Below are 14343 nucleotides of genomic sequence, written 5' to 3'. Positions count from 1 at the left end.
CCATCTCATCTTATCTAGAGAGGGCCAGGGGAGGATGTCTCTGACCTGGCTGGAGCTGCTCCGGCAGGTTTGGAAATGCAGCCGCAGCATGCTCTAGCAGGCCGGGCCAGGCTGCACAACCGCAGTGCACTTCAGCAGGCCACAGGCTGCTCGGGGAGCACGAGTGGCATGGATGCAGCCTGCCAGCCCCGTAGCTGCAGATGCTTCGGAGGCTAGGCAGAGAGCAGCGTGGCCAGAAGCAGACACACACTGGGCTTGCCTCTTCCCTTCTGTCTCTCCTTGCATCCTCTGTTGGGGGGAGGGGCTGTGTCCCACCTTTCCCTCTCTATACCTGTTCATAAGCTGACCCCGTTCTCTGGTGCTTCCCTTTTTCACTAAAAAAATTCGGCTTCTGAATGAGTATATAGGGATTTCCTGTTAGGAATTACTGTTAGATGTTTAAGAATATTGTATAGTGTGTGTTTGTGATGTATATATAACTGGGAGAGGGGAGTGGGGGGAAAGGGAGCAGCTGCTCAAAATTCTTGAGTGAGCTCAGCCAAATCCAGAGGGAGACAGCCATTATGGAGGGGAGGTGAAGTTCCTTGTTCTGAGGTCTAATGGTAATAGACCAGCTTTTACTAGCTGCAGTAAGAAGATAATTACAAGGAGGATTCCAGCCTATTCAAAGAACTGGGCACCTGTCACTTGTTCAGCGCAGGATGGTGCAGTGACAAACGCCAAAACAGCAGATCACGGTTTTAAATGCATACGATTCGTGTCCAGTGTACCATTTAGTACAGAAGAAATCTGTATGTTTGATACTGGTTTTGTTCACACGGGCAACTCAGGATATGGACATCCACTACTGTCCAAATCTGCACATTTATCTTGTGTATTACTATTTACAGTTGGGCGTTCCACTGTCAAAATAGACTGAACCCACTCGCTATTCCGGCAGTTAAATGGAATTATAGGGGTACTTGTATAATCAAACTTTAGTCGGTTAAACCTGGCATTATGCAAATGTACAGAAAAACATGATCCCTGTCACAAAGAATTTACAATTTACCTAATTAAAGATATGAAACAAGTGTAATACATAAGGCCAAGATATCAGGACATTAGTAGTAGTGTCAATAAACTGAGGGTAGGATTCTATTCTCTGTCATAGGCTGAGCTGAGGACCAAAATGCAGCTCTGTAGGTCTCATCTACGAAAGGCTCCTCTGTCTGGATTGGTCTTTGTTAGAAAATTTTATGTTTTAACTTGGAGCACTCAAGTCAGATGACAATACTGACCAGAACATATCCTGATCTACACTGATGACCAAGATGCACTCAGCAACATGTTCTCTAATCCAAGTGCTCCCAACCATGTTCTAGCATAAAATTCTATAATGTAAGCCCTTTTAGCTTACAAGAGAGCTGTTGCTCTCATTGAGTGACCCTTAACACTGCAGTTGGCACTTTCTAAAAACAAGCTTCTTTAAATTGCAGACTTCAACCCATTTGGTTGACAGCCTTTGGAAGCTTTACAACTATTTCTGGATTCATCGAGCCTCTATTCATTAGCCTCTACTGAATAACCCGTGACAGCATAAAGCTTAGGTTTGTAAAGCACAGCTTGAGCTTGACTAATTCTCATTGTTAATCAAAACACTTTTACAAAAGATAAAGGATTTTTACTTAAAAGGACAGCACTTACCTTGACATCAAGAGACACTCACATAATCGTCATATAATGGAAATCCTGGTTCTCCTAAAATTAAGTAATTTAACCCCATTGTTACTGAATAGTTAAAAATTTTCACACATCAAGCCTTAGCGCTGGAGTCTGTAAATCCAGGAGGAGGTCCATGTCTCAGGGGAAAAAAAGATGGGAATCTGTGGGAGAATCTGCACCTGTATCTAAACAGGTAATCCAGATCTGAAAACCAGGTTTCCTTGTATTCACTGAGAATGTTAATAGTTCCATCGATGGGTGCCAAAACTGAATTCTAGAGATGTGAACATTGACAAGAAAAGACACCATTCCCCTGGATATCCTTATCCTACCTGCTAGCTGGTTTATCCCTCACTCTAGATAATTAGAGCTCTTAGAACAATTATAAACTTTCCCAGCCACAGAAACAGGAGACTAGATTGAGAATTCCTGGCTAGATTAACAATCTCAAGAGAATCTGCACAGATGATTTCTACGGCTCAGACAGATGGACAAATCGGGGTAAAACTGAAAAGTTTCTCTCTTCTCAGCTTGAGTAAATATATATGAGGTCTTCAAAGCAAACTGATCCTCACTAATGAGGGGGAGACGGGCTGGGTGAATAAATAGCTATTTTTGGTCCCTTTTAAAAAACAGATTTACACTTTCTAGTGACAGACCACCTGGTCCTCATCTCTTCAAAAAAGCTTTCCTAATTTGCTGACCAAGTCCTGGAAGCAGTGTTATCCTCAGAGGAAAAAAAGATATGCTGGAGCAGTTTGCTACTGTAGGAGCCCATTGTTGGGAATCAAACTTTTCTGGTCACTTACAGAGAGCTTCATAACTGGCAATGTAAATTTAGTGTCCAAGACTTGAGCATTAACAGTAAGTGGTGGAATGAAACTGCATCATTTGACTTCATCTGCCCCACAGAAAAGAAGGGGGCTTCATCGTTATCTAACATAAAATGGATGAAGCAGGACTTCATAAGTAAATAAAATCATGTGATAGTATAAAATGAGCATGCAAACTACAATTAAATCCAAACATTTGTATAAGTTGTATTTAAGGTCTCTGTTGGCATGCTAGTGCTGTCTAAGGCTCTAAACAAGATATTTATCAACTCACCTTGAGTTGCATTTCCATGCACAAGGAATACATTTACAAGAGTTTTTACTTCAGGTTTCTTGATTTGTCAACCATATTCAAAGAACTGAACTAAGAAAACTAGATATAAAAGTCTAGAAAAAGGGAACAACAGGTGAGAGGATATGCTTTGCGCCCTCTGCAATACTCATCGGAACTGTGAGTCTGAAGAAACAGTTGCATCAATTCATACTACTGATTTCTGCTTATTTCACTGTGATCCTGCCCACAGCATGATGCAGACAAAAGCTTAGTATGTATGGACTGACAAGTCTTCTAAATTCTGTTTTACAAAATTACCTACAGTTTGTATGTTCTTATGAAATTGAATGTAGATTTTGTTCAAAAATATTTTGCACAAACACTGAAAATTTGACTGCAACATTAAAATAAAAAAAACTAACAAGATTAAAATTGTATACTGTATACCTCCAAATACCCTGGGTAAGACTATTTTTGCACCTATCAAAGGAAAATCAAAACCTTTTTGCTCGACATTATGTTCTAAAGCAGGGGTAGGCATCCTCTGGCATGCGCCAAACACTGCAAGCAAGCTGATTTTCAGTTGCATTCACACTGCCCGGGTCTTGGCCACCAGTCCAGGGGCTCTGCATTTTAAGTTAATTTTAAATGAAGCTTCTTAAACATTTTAAAAACCTTATTTTCTTTATATGCAACAATAGTTTAGTTATATATTACAGACTTAGAGAAAGAGACCTTCTAAAAACGTTAAAATGTATTACTGGCACACAAAACCTTAAAATAGAGTGAATAAATTAAGACTTGGCACACTACTTCTGAAAGGTTGCCGACCCCTGTTCTAAAGAATCTAAACATTCCTACTTCATCCTATATGAAGTGCAAGTTACAACTAAAATTCAACTTTTTCTTTAAATGAGCATATCTGAGCCAAAGTTGGTGGCTACTATATTATTGAAAAATGACATTATTGACACGTGTTTAGGAGTCGAATATAAGATTAGAAATCAGTTCCCAACCTTTACAAAATAACTATCTGAGCAGGGAAAAAATTCTGCTTGATTTGTTTTGAAAGTTTTCCTACCACAAAGCAGGATGCTGGAATTCTCTTACTGACCTATTCCAGACGTTACCAAACTGTGTACACAACCTTGTTTGAAGTGGTACACTGGAACAGAGTGGTCTGTTCCCTTTAAGGGGAAGTGAGGCCCAAGGTCAGCAAACCTTGTTCCATTACATAGCCCCTTTAAGGAGAAAGATATTCAGGAGAGCAGCAGACTAACTGAGGCATGGGAGCCAGGTGTCAGATAGCTACCTCATTAATACCATAAAATCCAGCTATTAAGTGACTTCCATGAAGATTAAGGAGAGGATAGACAGCTTGGAGAGCAGAACTGCAGGGGAGCACCGAGTCAGGAGAGACAGTCCCTGACAGGGGAACCAGAATCAGATGGGAAGCTGAAGGCTGGGGAAGCCTGCCTGAATCATCACCCAAACCCATGGCATGGCCAAACTGTGGCTTGTAATCAGCATGTGGCTCTTTTACAGTTAAAGTGCAGCTCCCAGAACCCCCATGTACCCCCTCCCCATTCTGCACCCACAAGATTGGGCAGGGAGGAGTAGGGGTTTCTGCCTAGCAGTGGAGTGGTAGGACTAGGGGCTTCTTTCCTGTGGTGGGACTAAGGGCTTTTGCCCTGCAGAGGGAGTCTAATGGCTTTAGCCCAGCAGGGTGTGTGTGTGTCATTGGGGAAAAAGCCCCACACTCTGGCATGCACTGCCCAGTGGGACAGGCTGTGCGTGTCTTGCAGCTCTCCAACTCCTGAAGATTATTGTATGTGACTCGGAGGGTCAGTAAGTTTGGCAATTCCTGCTAGAGAGGACAAGTGTTGGGGCCTGAGACAAAGAGGATAAAGTGTGTCAGTCCAAGGACCAAGGGAAGTTCTGTGGAAAAGGCTGTAACCTAGATACTGGTGGGCTAGGGAAACCTGCTTGAATCCTGACATAATCCAGAGAAGGAGGGCTATGGAATCCCTTAACAAAGAGGAAGGAATTGAGAGTAAAGAGACCAAGGCAAGAGGAAATCTGTGGGAAACTCTCTACAGAAGCCTAAGGCTGCAGTGGAATTGGCAGAAATCTCTGATTCAAAGAACTGGATGGGAACCAGGAACAAGGGTGATAGGAGCTGAAGCTGCCTGATTCCCAGGTAAAGCATCCCCCACCACCACCTCTCTGCTCGTCCCTTCTTAGCCGTCCTTGCATGCCCCACATACCCACCATCAGAGCCTTCCCTGCACTCGAATCAAAATAACTACACTCAGTCTAAGCTCTGACTTCAGAAAATTCTCCCATTCCGCATCAGGACAAAAATTAAAGCTTTTGAAGTTTTTCACAAAAACAAACAGAAGAGAGACAAATCCCAGAATAGCCAATAGCCTGGTGTTAAAGGCACTTATCTAAACTAGGCAGAGCAGGGAACTGAACCAGTGTCTCCCACATCCCAGGAGAGTGCCCTGACCATCAAGCTATTCAGGGATGGGTGAGAGTCTGGTTTTTACCAAAAATACCATCTTGAACCCAAGACACCTTTTTCCAACAGAAGTTTTGTCAAAGCAAGTGGGTTCCTGCAAAATTTCAATTTCAACAAACTGGCATTTTCCGACAAAAAATGTTTTGTCAAAAAATTCCTGACCACCTGTCCTCTAACTCTCCCACCCAAACTCCCACCACAGCTAACCTCCCCTCTCTTCTAAATTTTGTCCCAGGCAGCTCTCCACCAGCCAAATTAAAAAATTTATTTTATTATATGAGTTTGTGAATATTCAAGTAAACCTATTAAGGCCAAAAATAAATTTGCACAAAAGGAATAAAATTGCATGTGGTCCTTCAAATATATATATTTTTTTTAATAAGGAGGTAAGTCAACCAGTAAAGTTTTGGAACCACTGATCTTAGCAGGTGTGGGAAACCTGTAAGAAATTGCAGGCTAATTATTGACTCCATCTTGAATATATGGAATGTGGGAATAAACCTTCGGCAGAGGGGAACAGAGTCCACAACAGACAGGTCCTGGTGATAGGAACTTCAGAAGCACCCAGTTCTAAAGAAAAAGCTCAGACTGGAGTTCATAGTGTTATTTTGGAATTACATTTTTGTTAATAAAAGCAGGTTCTCTCTATGAACATGCAGCTTTTCCATGTAGCTGGGTGGCGACTCTACCTGCTTTACACCCCTCCCACTGCAGAAACAATGAGAAAAGGAGAGAAACAAGTTAAGAATTTCAGACAGTACCCTCCCACACTAATACTCAAAAAATGTTTATTTTCATTAATACAGCAGCTCCCCGCAAAACTGGAAGACAACTTTCATATAGCTTTGCTAAACAAAATATATATATGAAGAATATAAAATGTTTTATAAACACGGCTAAACACAGACATTTTGCTGTAACAAGTGGGATCTGCACTATGCATGCAATGTTCTTTCCTACTGTAAGAAAATGCAATACCTGCACCATTTACAGACTTTTTAATTATTTTGTAGTCTGAAAACAGATATGTTTTGTTTCTGAAAATAAAGCTGACGTATTCTTAATGTTTGTTTAATAGCTGTTGCAGAATTGCGTCCATTTCCATCTACGGGCTGCAGTATATATTTCAGTGGGAGTTTTGCATATGGAGGAAGTATAAGGGCAAAAAAAAGTAAGTGATTTCCCTACAGCATGCATCACCACCATTTTTTGAAAGAAAACTTTTTAAAGGTATTGCCAAACCAATTTAGCACAGTTACAAAGAAATGCAGAATTATGCACACATTTAAAAACAACATTTGCCCTACCCTCAACCTACAGGACTTTATTACGGGAAATAACTTGATCCACTGCTGAATAAAAAGTCACAGCAGGGACGTATCACAGTCATGACTTTTGTTCATTTAGTTTCATCAGTTTCATTTAGTCAAATTTGTCTTTTCAGAACCCAGTTTTACATTAAAAGCTATTACGGTGTCAAACAAACAACTTATTGGTATCTTTTCAGTTATCTAAAAGAGTGTCATAAGGAGGAAGGAGAAAACTTGTTCATCTTAGCCTCTAAGGATAGAACAAGAAGCAATGGGCTTACACTGCCGCAAGGGAGCTTTAGGTTGGACATTAGGAAAAAGTTCCTAACTGTCAGGGTGGTTAAACACTGGAATAAACTGCCTAGGGAGGTTGCGGAATCTCCATCTCTGGAGATATTTAAGAGCAGGTTACATAAATGTCTATCAGGGATGGTCTAGACAGTATTTGGTCCTGCAATGAAGGCAGGAGACTGGACTCTATGACCTCTTGTGGTCCCTTCCAGCCCTACAATCTATGAATCTATTACATGCATTCGTACGTATACTGGATTACGAGGAGAAAATTTCTAAGTGAAACACTTCAATAAAGTTTTTATAAAGCAGTTTGTTTAATTTACAGCCATTTATGCTGAGGAACAGAGACTATATTCAGGGACTATTGGGATGAGTCAGGGTCTAAAAAGCACACTAAGTTGACCAAATTATTATAGAAACTAATTGGCATTTATTGATAGTAGACGGCTCGCTGTCAGACACTGGTTTGAACAGACATATTCAGTTGACCTTGTTTACTTAAAGTATTTATGTGGCACAAGAAACAAATTTCTTCAAAAGATAACAAAAGGTGAAGAGAAGAAAAGAATATTAGTTTTATCACAAGTGCCCAATCCTGCATTCAAAATTCTCGAAGTTAGCACAGCCTTTAGATGTACAAGGAAATCAGAATGACTGAAGTGCAGTTCTGTTTTTTTTGTTTTGTTTTTTAAATAAGGGCCAGGATGTGTAACTGACCAACCCTGGTTTTCATATTTAGGGGCCCTCAGCTGACCCTTTGCTTTTCTATCTCATCACAAGTAGAACTCATGCATATTACTGGAGTTTATTTGTATATCAGCATGAGACAGGGCCAGCCACAACAGCAGCACCTTCAAGAGAAAAAAGAAAAAGGGAAACAAGTTCTTTCCCTACTCTCAGTTTTGGATTGGAGTTGGAAGGAAAAAATCCTTAAAAAACACTCACCACCATTTGTTTGTGGGGGAGGGGGGAAGAGGAGAGGAATGCACTATAAGTTCTTTTTCTCTGTTCTGCTCCCAGCTCTTTTAGGGCTTCTGCATTTTGAATCTACTAGAGACTCTTCTATTCAAGCAACCTCCACTGTGGCAGACTCCTTACTCTGAAGCCTATGGAACATAGGTAGAAGCCCCACTGTTCAGGTAAGAAAACAAATGGGAAATCAACTAAACAGCTACATTTAATTTTTTAAAAGACCAAGGGGTAAAATTCTTAGAAGAGTAAATGACTCAGGAGCCTAAATCTCATTGACTTTCTATGACACTTCGGTTAAATGCCTGCCAATTTGAAAACGGAATTTGGGATAAAATTTTCAAAAACACCGAAGTCTATACCATGATTTCCTCTTTTAAAGATCAGTACATAGATCTTAAGTGTGATGGCACTGTCCTTGTAACTAGTGTTTTTCAGGTTACAATACTCCATTTGATCTTATTATATATACTTTATGTTGCTGCTGCAGAACCACATCTCTGAGAACACAATTCCTGCATTTTCTGCCTATTTTTGGTAGACCTGCCCAGAAAGTTCAATATTTTTGTCAGTACTGGTTCAGAATGATGATCTCCATGTCTCCCACCCAAATGAGGAAAGTGAATTAAAAGAACAGATTCTAAGCATTGAAACAAACATTTGGGGAAACGATTTTGATACACATGCACACAATGTTCACTTTAGCATCCAACGGAGTGGTTTTAAATATTATGCAATTTGAATAGCTTCACTAAGTATAACTTTTGAAGTTATTTCTGTTCGAGAGTAAGAAATATCACATTAAAAAGCAAATATTTATGTGGCTAGTAAATAAAATGCTGCATTTGTTATCCACTGTAGACAAGTTCCCCTTCTAGCAAGGAACAGTATTTATGCAAAGTGACAGTTATCTGAAGAGATTAAGTAGGAAAAAGATAATTTCTAAATTAAATTAGAACAAAATTCAACAGCTGAAAATTGTATAGAATTTATATAGTGATCTTTGAGCTATAAAGGCAGAATTCTCTTAGCGCCAATCTTTAAACATTAAGAAAACAGAATCCTAAAAAAAGGGAGTTAAGGGTAACTCTTGCTGCATTACAGGTAACACTAATTACCGAAGAAAATCCTTAGACATCCCTCGGAAAAGGTCGTCCATTAAGCCAGAGAGCAAGCAGATTCCTAATTCTGTAAATTCAGTATTATTTCTTTGAGAAAGCAGGCCAAATCAACCTTTCAAAGACTTAAAACAGCTTAAATTAGAAAATTTTGTTGTTTAGCTTATATTTTTGTCAGTTAAAAATAAAACTGAGAAACACTGGCTAGTAACTGAATCAAATGCAATTAGGAGAGTATATTAAAAAATTATAATCAAACTCTTTTCAAAGTGCTCTTTTCAAAATTAGTCAAATATATTGAAACTAAGTTTAAGAGAGTTAAAAAATAATTAAAAAGTAACCTTAATGAATGAAGATAGCCTGATATAAGATCCTTGCATGAAGGGTTCCAATTCTGGTAATTATTACACTTACCATTTAGGTCCTTCTTTAAAATTGAACAGTGAAAAGGATAGGATATAAGTGAAGGAAGCTTATATTTTCAAAGCTTTTAAGAAACAAAAACAAGTATTAGAAACAATTACTAATTTCTTTCCATATACAAAAGTGATATTAGAGTGTATGATTTCTAAGGATTAAAGAAACTGCCATCATTAGAGCTTGCTGGCAAAGACTGGATACAGTGAAAACCATCAATGAATATATTAATATATTATAGAAATCACTGTTTCAGCCACAACAATCGAAGTTTGAGGCTTCAAATACAGAACATTCTCAATATTGATAAAACGGCAGTCTGCTAAGACAAATTAGCAGATCAAGCCTGCTTACAGTCACCAAGTCTGAGCTAGAAACTGATCACTAAAAGGGAATATGATCATAGAAAAAAATCCGATTCATTAATCTGATGGCAGAAATTCATTAGATACACCACTTCTCAATATCCTGAAATTAGTTGTTCATCTTTCTGATTTACTCCAAAACCAGATGTTTTTAATAAAGACGTTCTCATTCACACTTTAAAATTACTGTTATAGTTATCTATAGATGTGCTGTAATGTACATATATGAAATTGGTTTCATCTGCTACATTCAAAAGTAAAAGTTGTGTAAGTATAATATGGATTCCTTCCATTAGAAACTACAGTTAATCATGTAAATTACTGTCTTTTAATTTTTGCACAGCTTTAAAAATGTTATTGGAATGAAAGCCAACTTATCATTATAATACTAGAATCATTAAACCTGACTTGAAAACCATGAGATAGTTAACTAGCAGCATTTGGAATCTGCCATTTCAAGTTTACATGACATATTCCAATTTAAAATAAATAAATTTATGTGCAACCATTTTTAGTGTAACTCATACCAGTTTTAGAAGATTCATACTTGTATGACTATTACAAAATATACATACAATTTCCTGCAGCAGCACTGTTTCAGGAGATCACAAATTACTCAGAGTGGAATTCAATGGAACATTTACACAAGTTTCTCCAAAAAGAGTTTACAGTAAGTACACCATCACTTTGCTCCACAAAAAAGGCATCCTGACCATTTCAATGCGTGAAGCAGCATAAATTATTAACAGAAATTAAAATACTTCCACTTAAACCATCCCTCTTCCCTTCACATGCTATATTTTTGTGTTTGTTCAGGACATCAGCTTTAACAGAGGGTCAAATTTCAGTGAAATGACAGGATCTGACATTCATATTCATACAGCCTTAAAGATGATCGGTAAAACACATGCTGTATGTAAAAGATTGTATGCTATAGGTCTTTAGACACTAGTGTGAACTAGAGTGTAAAATTTGGCATTTCAAGTAGTCTCAAGATCAATCATAAAATACTTAATCCCTATATTTAAATATAATTATGTAAGTTTTATAATACATAAATCCTATATAACCTTACATTAAAAACTACACACACAGGGGCAATAGCAATATTTTAACCTTCCAGACTTCTGAACTCTCCTTTTCTTCTATCGTTTCCCTCACCCAAAAGAAAAAACACATGCATAATGCTTACGCATTTTCTTTTTCACAATGCAAGCACATACAGAAATGAAGGCAAAAATCTGAAATTTTTTCTGCAGCAAGCTTTTTAGAGAGGTGTAATCAAATATAGATCTGGCCAAAACCTCTAACAGCACTTGTCAATGCCACACAGAAAACTATAACCTATGTCTTTTTTTGCTCCGTTCCTATCACCACCACACTGGGGAAAAAAGTGAAAAAAATGGGGTTCCGTTTGGAATAGCAAACATGGTTTTGTATAGTTTTGCTAAAGAACCTCCTGGGATGTCTCAGAACATGCATGTTAGGTTCTCTTCAACCTTAATAGTTAGTGTGATGGTGCTGAATATTTAACAATGAAATTATTTCTCCAAATTTTAAATCAATTAGCAACGTGCTAAAAACAACCCAAAGCTAAGGTCTTGTCTATACATAAACCGTACTGCTTTAAATATACTGGATATTTAAAGTGGCACAAGCTCCAAAATGCAGCTACAGATATACCAGCATAAAGATGATTTGTATGTGCATACCTTATTCCCCTTCTCAAAAGCTATAACTTAACATTACAACTGTGTCCACACTAGGTGTTGTACTGATTTAACTATTTCTGCAGAAAAAAAGTCACCCCTTACCCAACTGAAAGATCAGTATTGTCCATAGACCAATTGTCCATAGACCAGACCTAAGAGTCTAAAACCCTCCCTCTCTCATGATGTCATCATTTCACTAGCGCTCCAGATATCAGAATCTTCCAAATGTGATGGAGTATACAAACTCCATACTGGGCCAGAAGGGGTAAAAAGACAGGACTGGGCCCAGATTTCCACGCCCCTCCAGAGCATGCTCCAACTAGAGAAAGGATTGAAAAGGGAACACAGCTCAGGAGGGAGGCAGACAGACCTACTCAGAAAGCTCCTGACAAGGGAGCTGGAGAAGACTCTCAGAGGGAGTAAGACTGTGTGCAGAGCCTTGCTAGGGATGATTGTTTGGTTGCCTTTTCTTTTCACTTTATATTGGACGGGGGGGCGCAGAAGGTAGGAAGTGACCCACAAAATGTAACTTGGAGGGCACCTTTGTGGGCTACATGCTATTGACTCTCCTAGGGCCCCTCGGTTGGAGCCCAGTGGAGTGGGTAAGCCCAGGCCCCCTACTATTGCCTTTACTACAAGAGGAATCCAAGCCACATGCTCACCTCACTGCACCTCTAATTAAAAGAGGGCCTGAACTGTAAGACCTACCCACTGGGTTGTGACACCAGAGTGCTAACCACTAGGCCACCTAACCCAGTTCATGAAAAGGGATATGCACCCATTTTTTATTGCAGGTTATCTTTAGGCCTAATTTAGAAAAGAGTCTCCTTTTTCCACCCACAGTGATAGAATCAAGATGGGCTGTAATCTTAGGATTTGTCTACACACAAACTTTTACCAATTTAGTTAAGCCATGCAAGCCACTGAGTAAACACTTATTTCTGTTTAAAAGTGGCTTATTTTCCCTAACAGACTTAATCCAAACCAAAATAAACCAAACTAAACTAAGAGTGTTCACACAGGGGTTTGCACCACCTTAAACTTAAATGATTTAAAATGAATGCCTTTAATAAAACCAGTGCAACACTCGATGTAGACATGGCCCTTGCTATTATTATATGTACTTCCATTCATAAGGGAAACACTGTCATCTGACCTTGGAAAACAGCGGTAGTGTGTTTAGATTGTGGGATTATACAGGAGAATACTTCCTGAATGTACAAAATATATGAATACCTAAAAATTTTCACTTAGTTAAAATTCTGAATAACTAACTTGGAGGAATAAGAGCACTGTCAATACATACCCTAGGCAAAATCACGGGGGTTAAAATGAAACCAGACTACTGATCACTGTGGTGTCTCTGCTACAGAAATAAGAGTATTCACAGGCAAGTAGTACAAGTAGCCAGGAGAGGAAGACATTTCAATCTGGTCGTTCTTGAAAATACAGAAAAAGAACCAAAGCTTCTTCTGCACTTCAGATTCTAATATAATAAAATTCTACTTACATTGTCCAAGAAATTTGGCTTAAATCCTCCTTCCTGCTGTCGTCTCAGTTCTTCCTGTTCTCTCTGCCGTAGCATCTCTTCTTCACGACGTCGATGTTCTTCTTCATGTCTAAAATTATTGATAAACTTGTGTAAATTATGTTTGTGACCTCTTATACATGTGTTTCAATAGACTTTTAGGGCTAAAGTGAATGAATTTCAAGTTAATTAAAAAAACTTCTTATAGCTTAAATCATTATATAGCATCACAACATTTTAACTTCTAGTCCTCCACTCCACCTTTTGGGCTTTGACATTTCACTGAAGTATTTTGGCACACAGGTGGTATATATCTAATAGCATTATAGGTGTGTTCTCGGCTTTCCACGATTATGATAGTTTAAGCCTGGGTAACTGAGTTGGTTTTTTTTTAACAATGTTAAAAACTACAATTTATTAATAACTCCTGCAATTTGTTTTTTGCATTCTGGTACATATTTCACCGTAGTAAATTATTTTGAAATGCAAAAATAAGCAATAGGAGCATCAGCAAAGAGTTCTTCCAAAGGCACTGGTGAACTCAATTCAAGCAACTAAGCCCCTTCTTCAATTTTATTGAATCTTAGTACATTAATAAAATATCATCCATGTTTGTAAAAATAGATCTTAGAAGAAACTAGCACAAGGAATGCAGAAAACAAATTAATATAATCCTATACTATTTAGACTGAACACAGCTGACCATAAGAAATAATAAACCCACAGAATTATTAAACATACCACTTTCTAATGAGTGTAAACCCTCTATTTCATATTCTGTTTATTTTTAAGTACATCTGGATTGAAACATCATATATTTATAGTCTTCTGCATCTGCAGAGAAGCATTATTCATGCATTCTTTTAAAAAAAAACAAACCTGTTTGCACAAGATTTCATAATCAGTCCCTATAAACTAGAACACCTACATTCATTCACTAGACCTAAAATATCAGTTACATATTTAGAATGTCTAGCACACTGCCAGATCAATACCAGATAAAACAAAATACCTCAATTGTATTTGCTTGCGTTTCTGTAGCTCTTGATTTCTAAGTTCTTCCAAACGTCTCAGTTCTTCCTGGCGCCTCATGAGATCTGCAAAAAGTTAGATATTATATAAGACCCTTAATTATTCTATTAACTTCAGTGGTTACAAGGGTTCCACTGTCAACAGTGAAACGCACACAGCAAAATGTTCACTATCCAAGGCGGATAAAAATCAATGATTTTTAAAAAAGAACAAAAATCAGATTTTTTTAATTTAAAATTAGAATTTTTTGATAAAATACTCTG

The 14343-nt window shown here is 38.1% G+C and overlaps 1 protein-coding gene across 11 annotated transcripts in view; it reads right to left on the bottom strand.

Annotated features, from left to right (window-relative positions):
• The window catches only part of PSPC1 (paraspeckle component 1), a 123761-nt gene that overhangs the window by 88886 nt on the left and 20532 nt on the right, over positions 1–14343 (bottom strand). For 8 of the 11 annotated variants that reach the window (XR_007772197.1, XR_007772198.1, XR_007772199.1 and 5 more), the window contains exons 5-6: positions 14061–14145; positions 13031–13139 (exon numbers count right to left, since the gene is read on the bottom strand). Coding sequence is in view for 6 of the 11 variants with exons in the window: in XM_050937247.1 (XP_050793204.1) it covers positions 13031–13139; positions 14061–14145 (194 nt within the window). In the remaining 5 variants the exon portion in view is untranslated. Of the gene's footprint in view, positions 1–5769; positions 6044–9492; positions 9514–11678; positions 11840–13030; positions 13140–14060; positions 14146–14343 lie in introns of those variants that run through there. The other 3 variants (XM_050937249.1, XM_050937252.1, XM_050937248.1) reach the window with 3 other exon arrangements.

Source organism: Gopherus flavomarginatus, chromosome 1, assembly GCF_025201925.1.
Source record: "Gopherus flavomarginatus isolate rGopFla2 chromosome 1, rGopFla2.mat.asm, whole genome shotgun sequence".
NCBI classification, from domain to species: Eukaryota; Metazoa; Chordata; order Testudines; family Testudinidae; genus Gopherus; species Gopherus flavomarginatus.
Note: the sequence above shows the minus strand (reverse complement) of the source record. Positions and strands in the feature narration are given on the sequence as shown.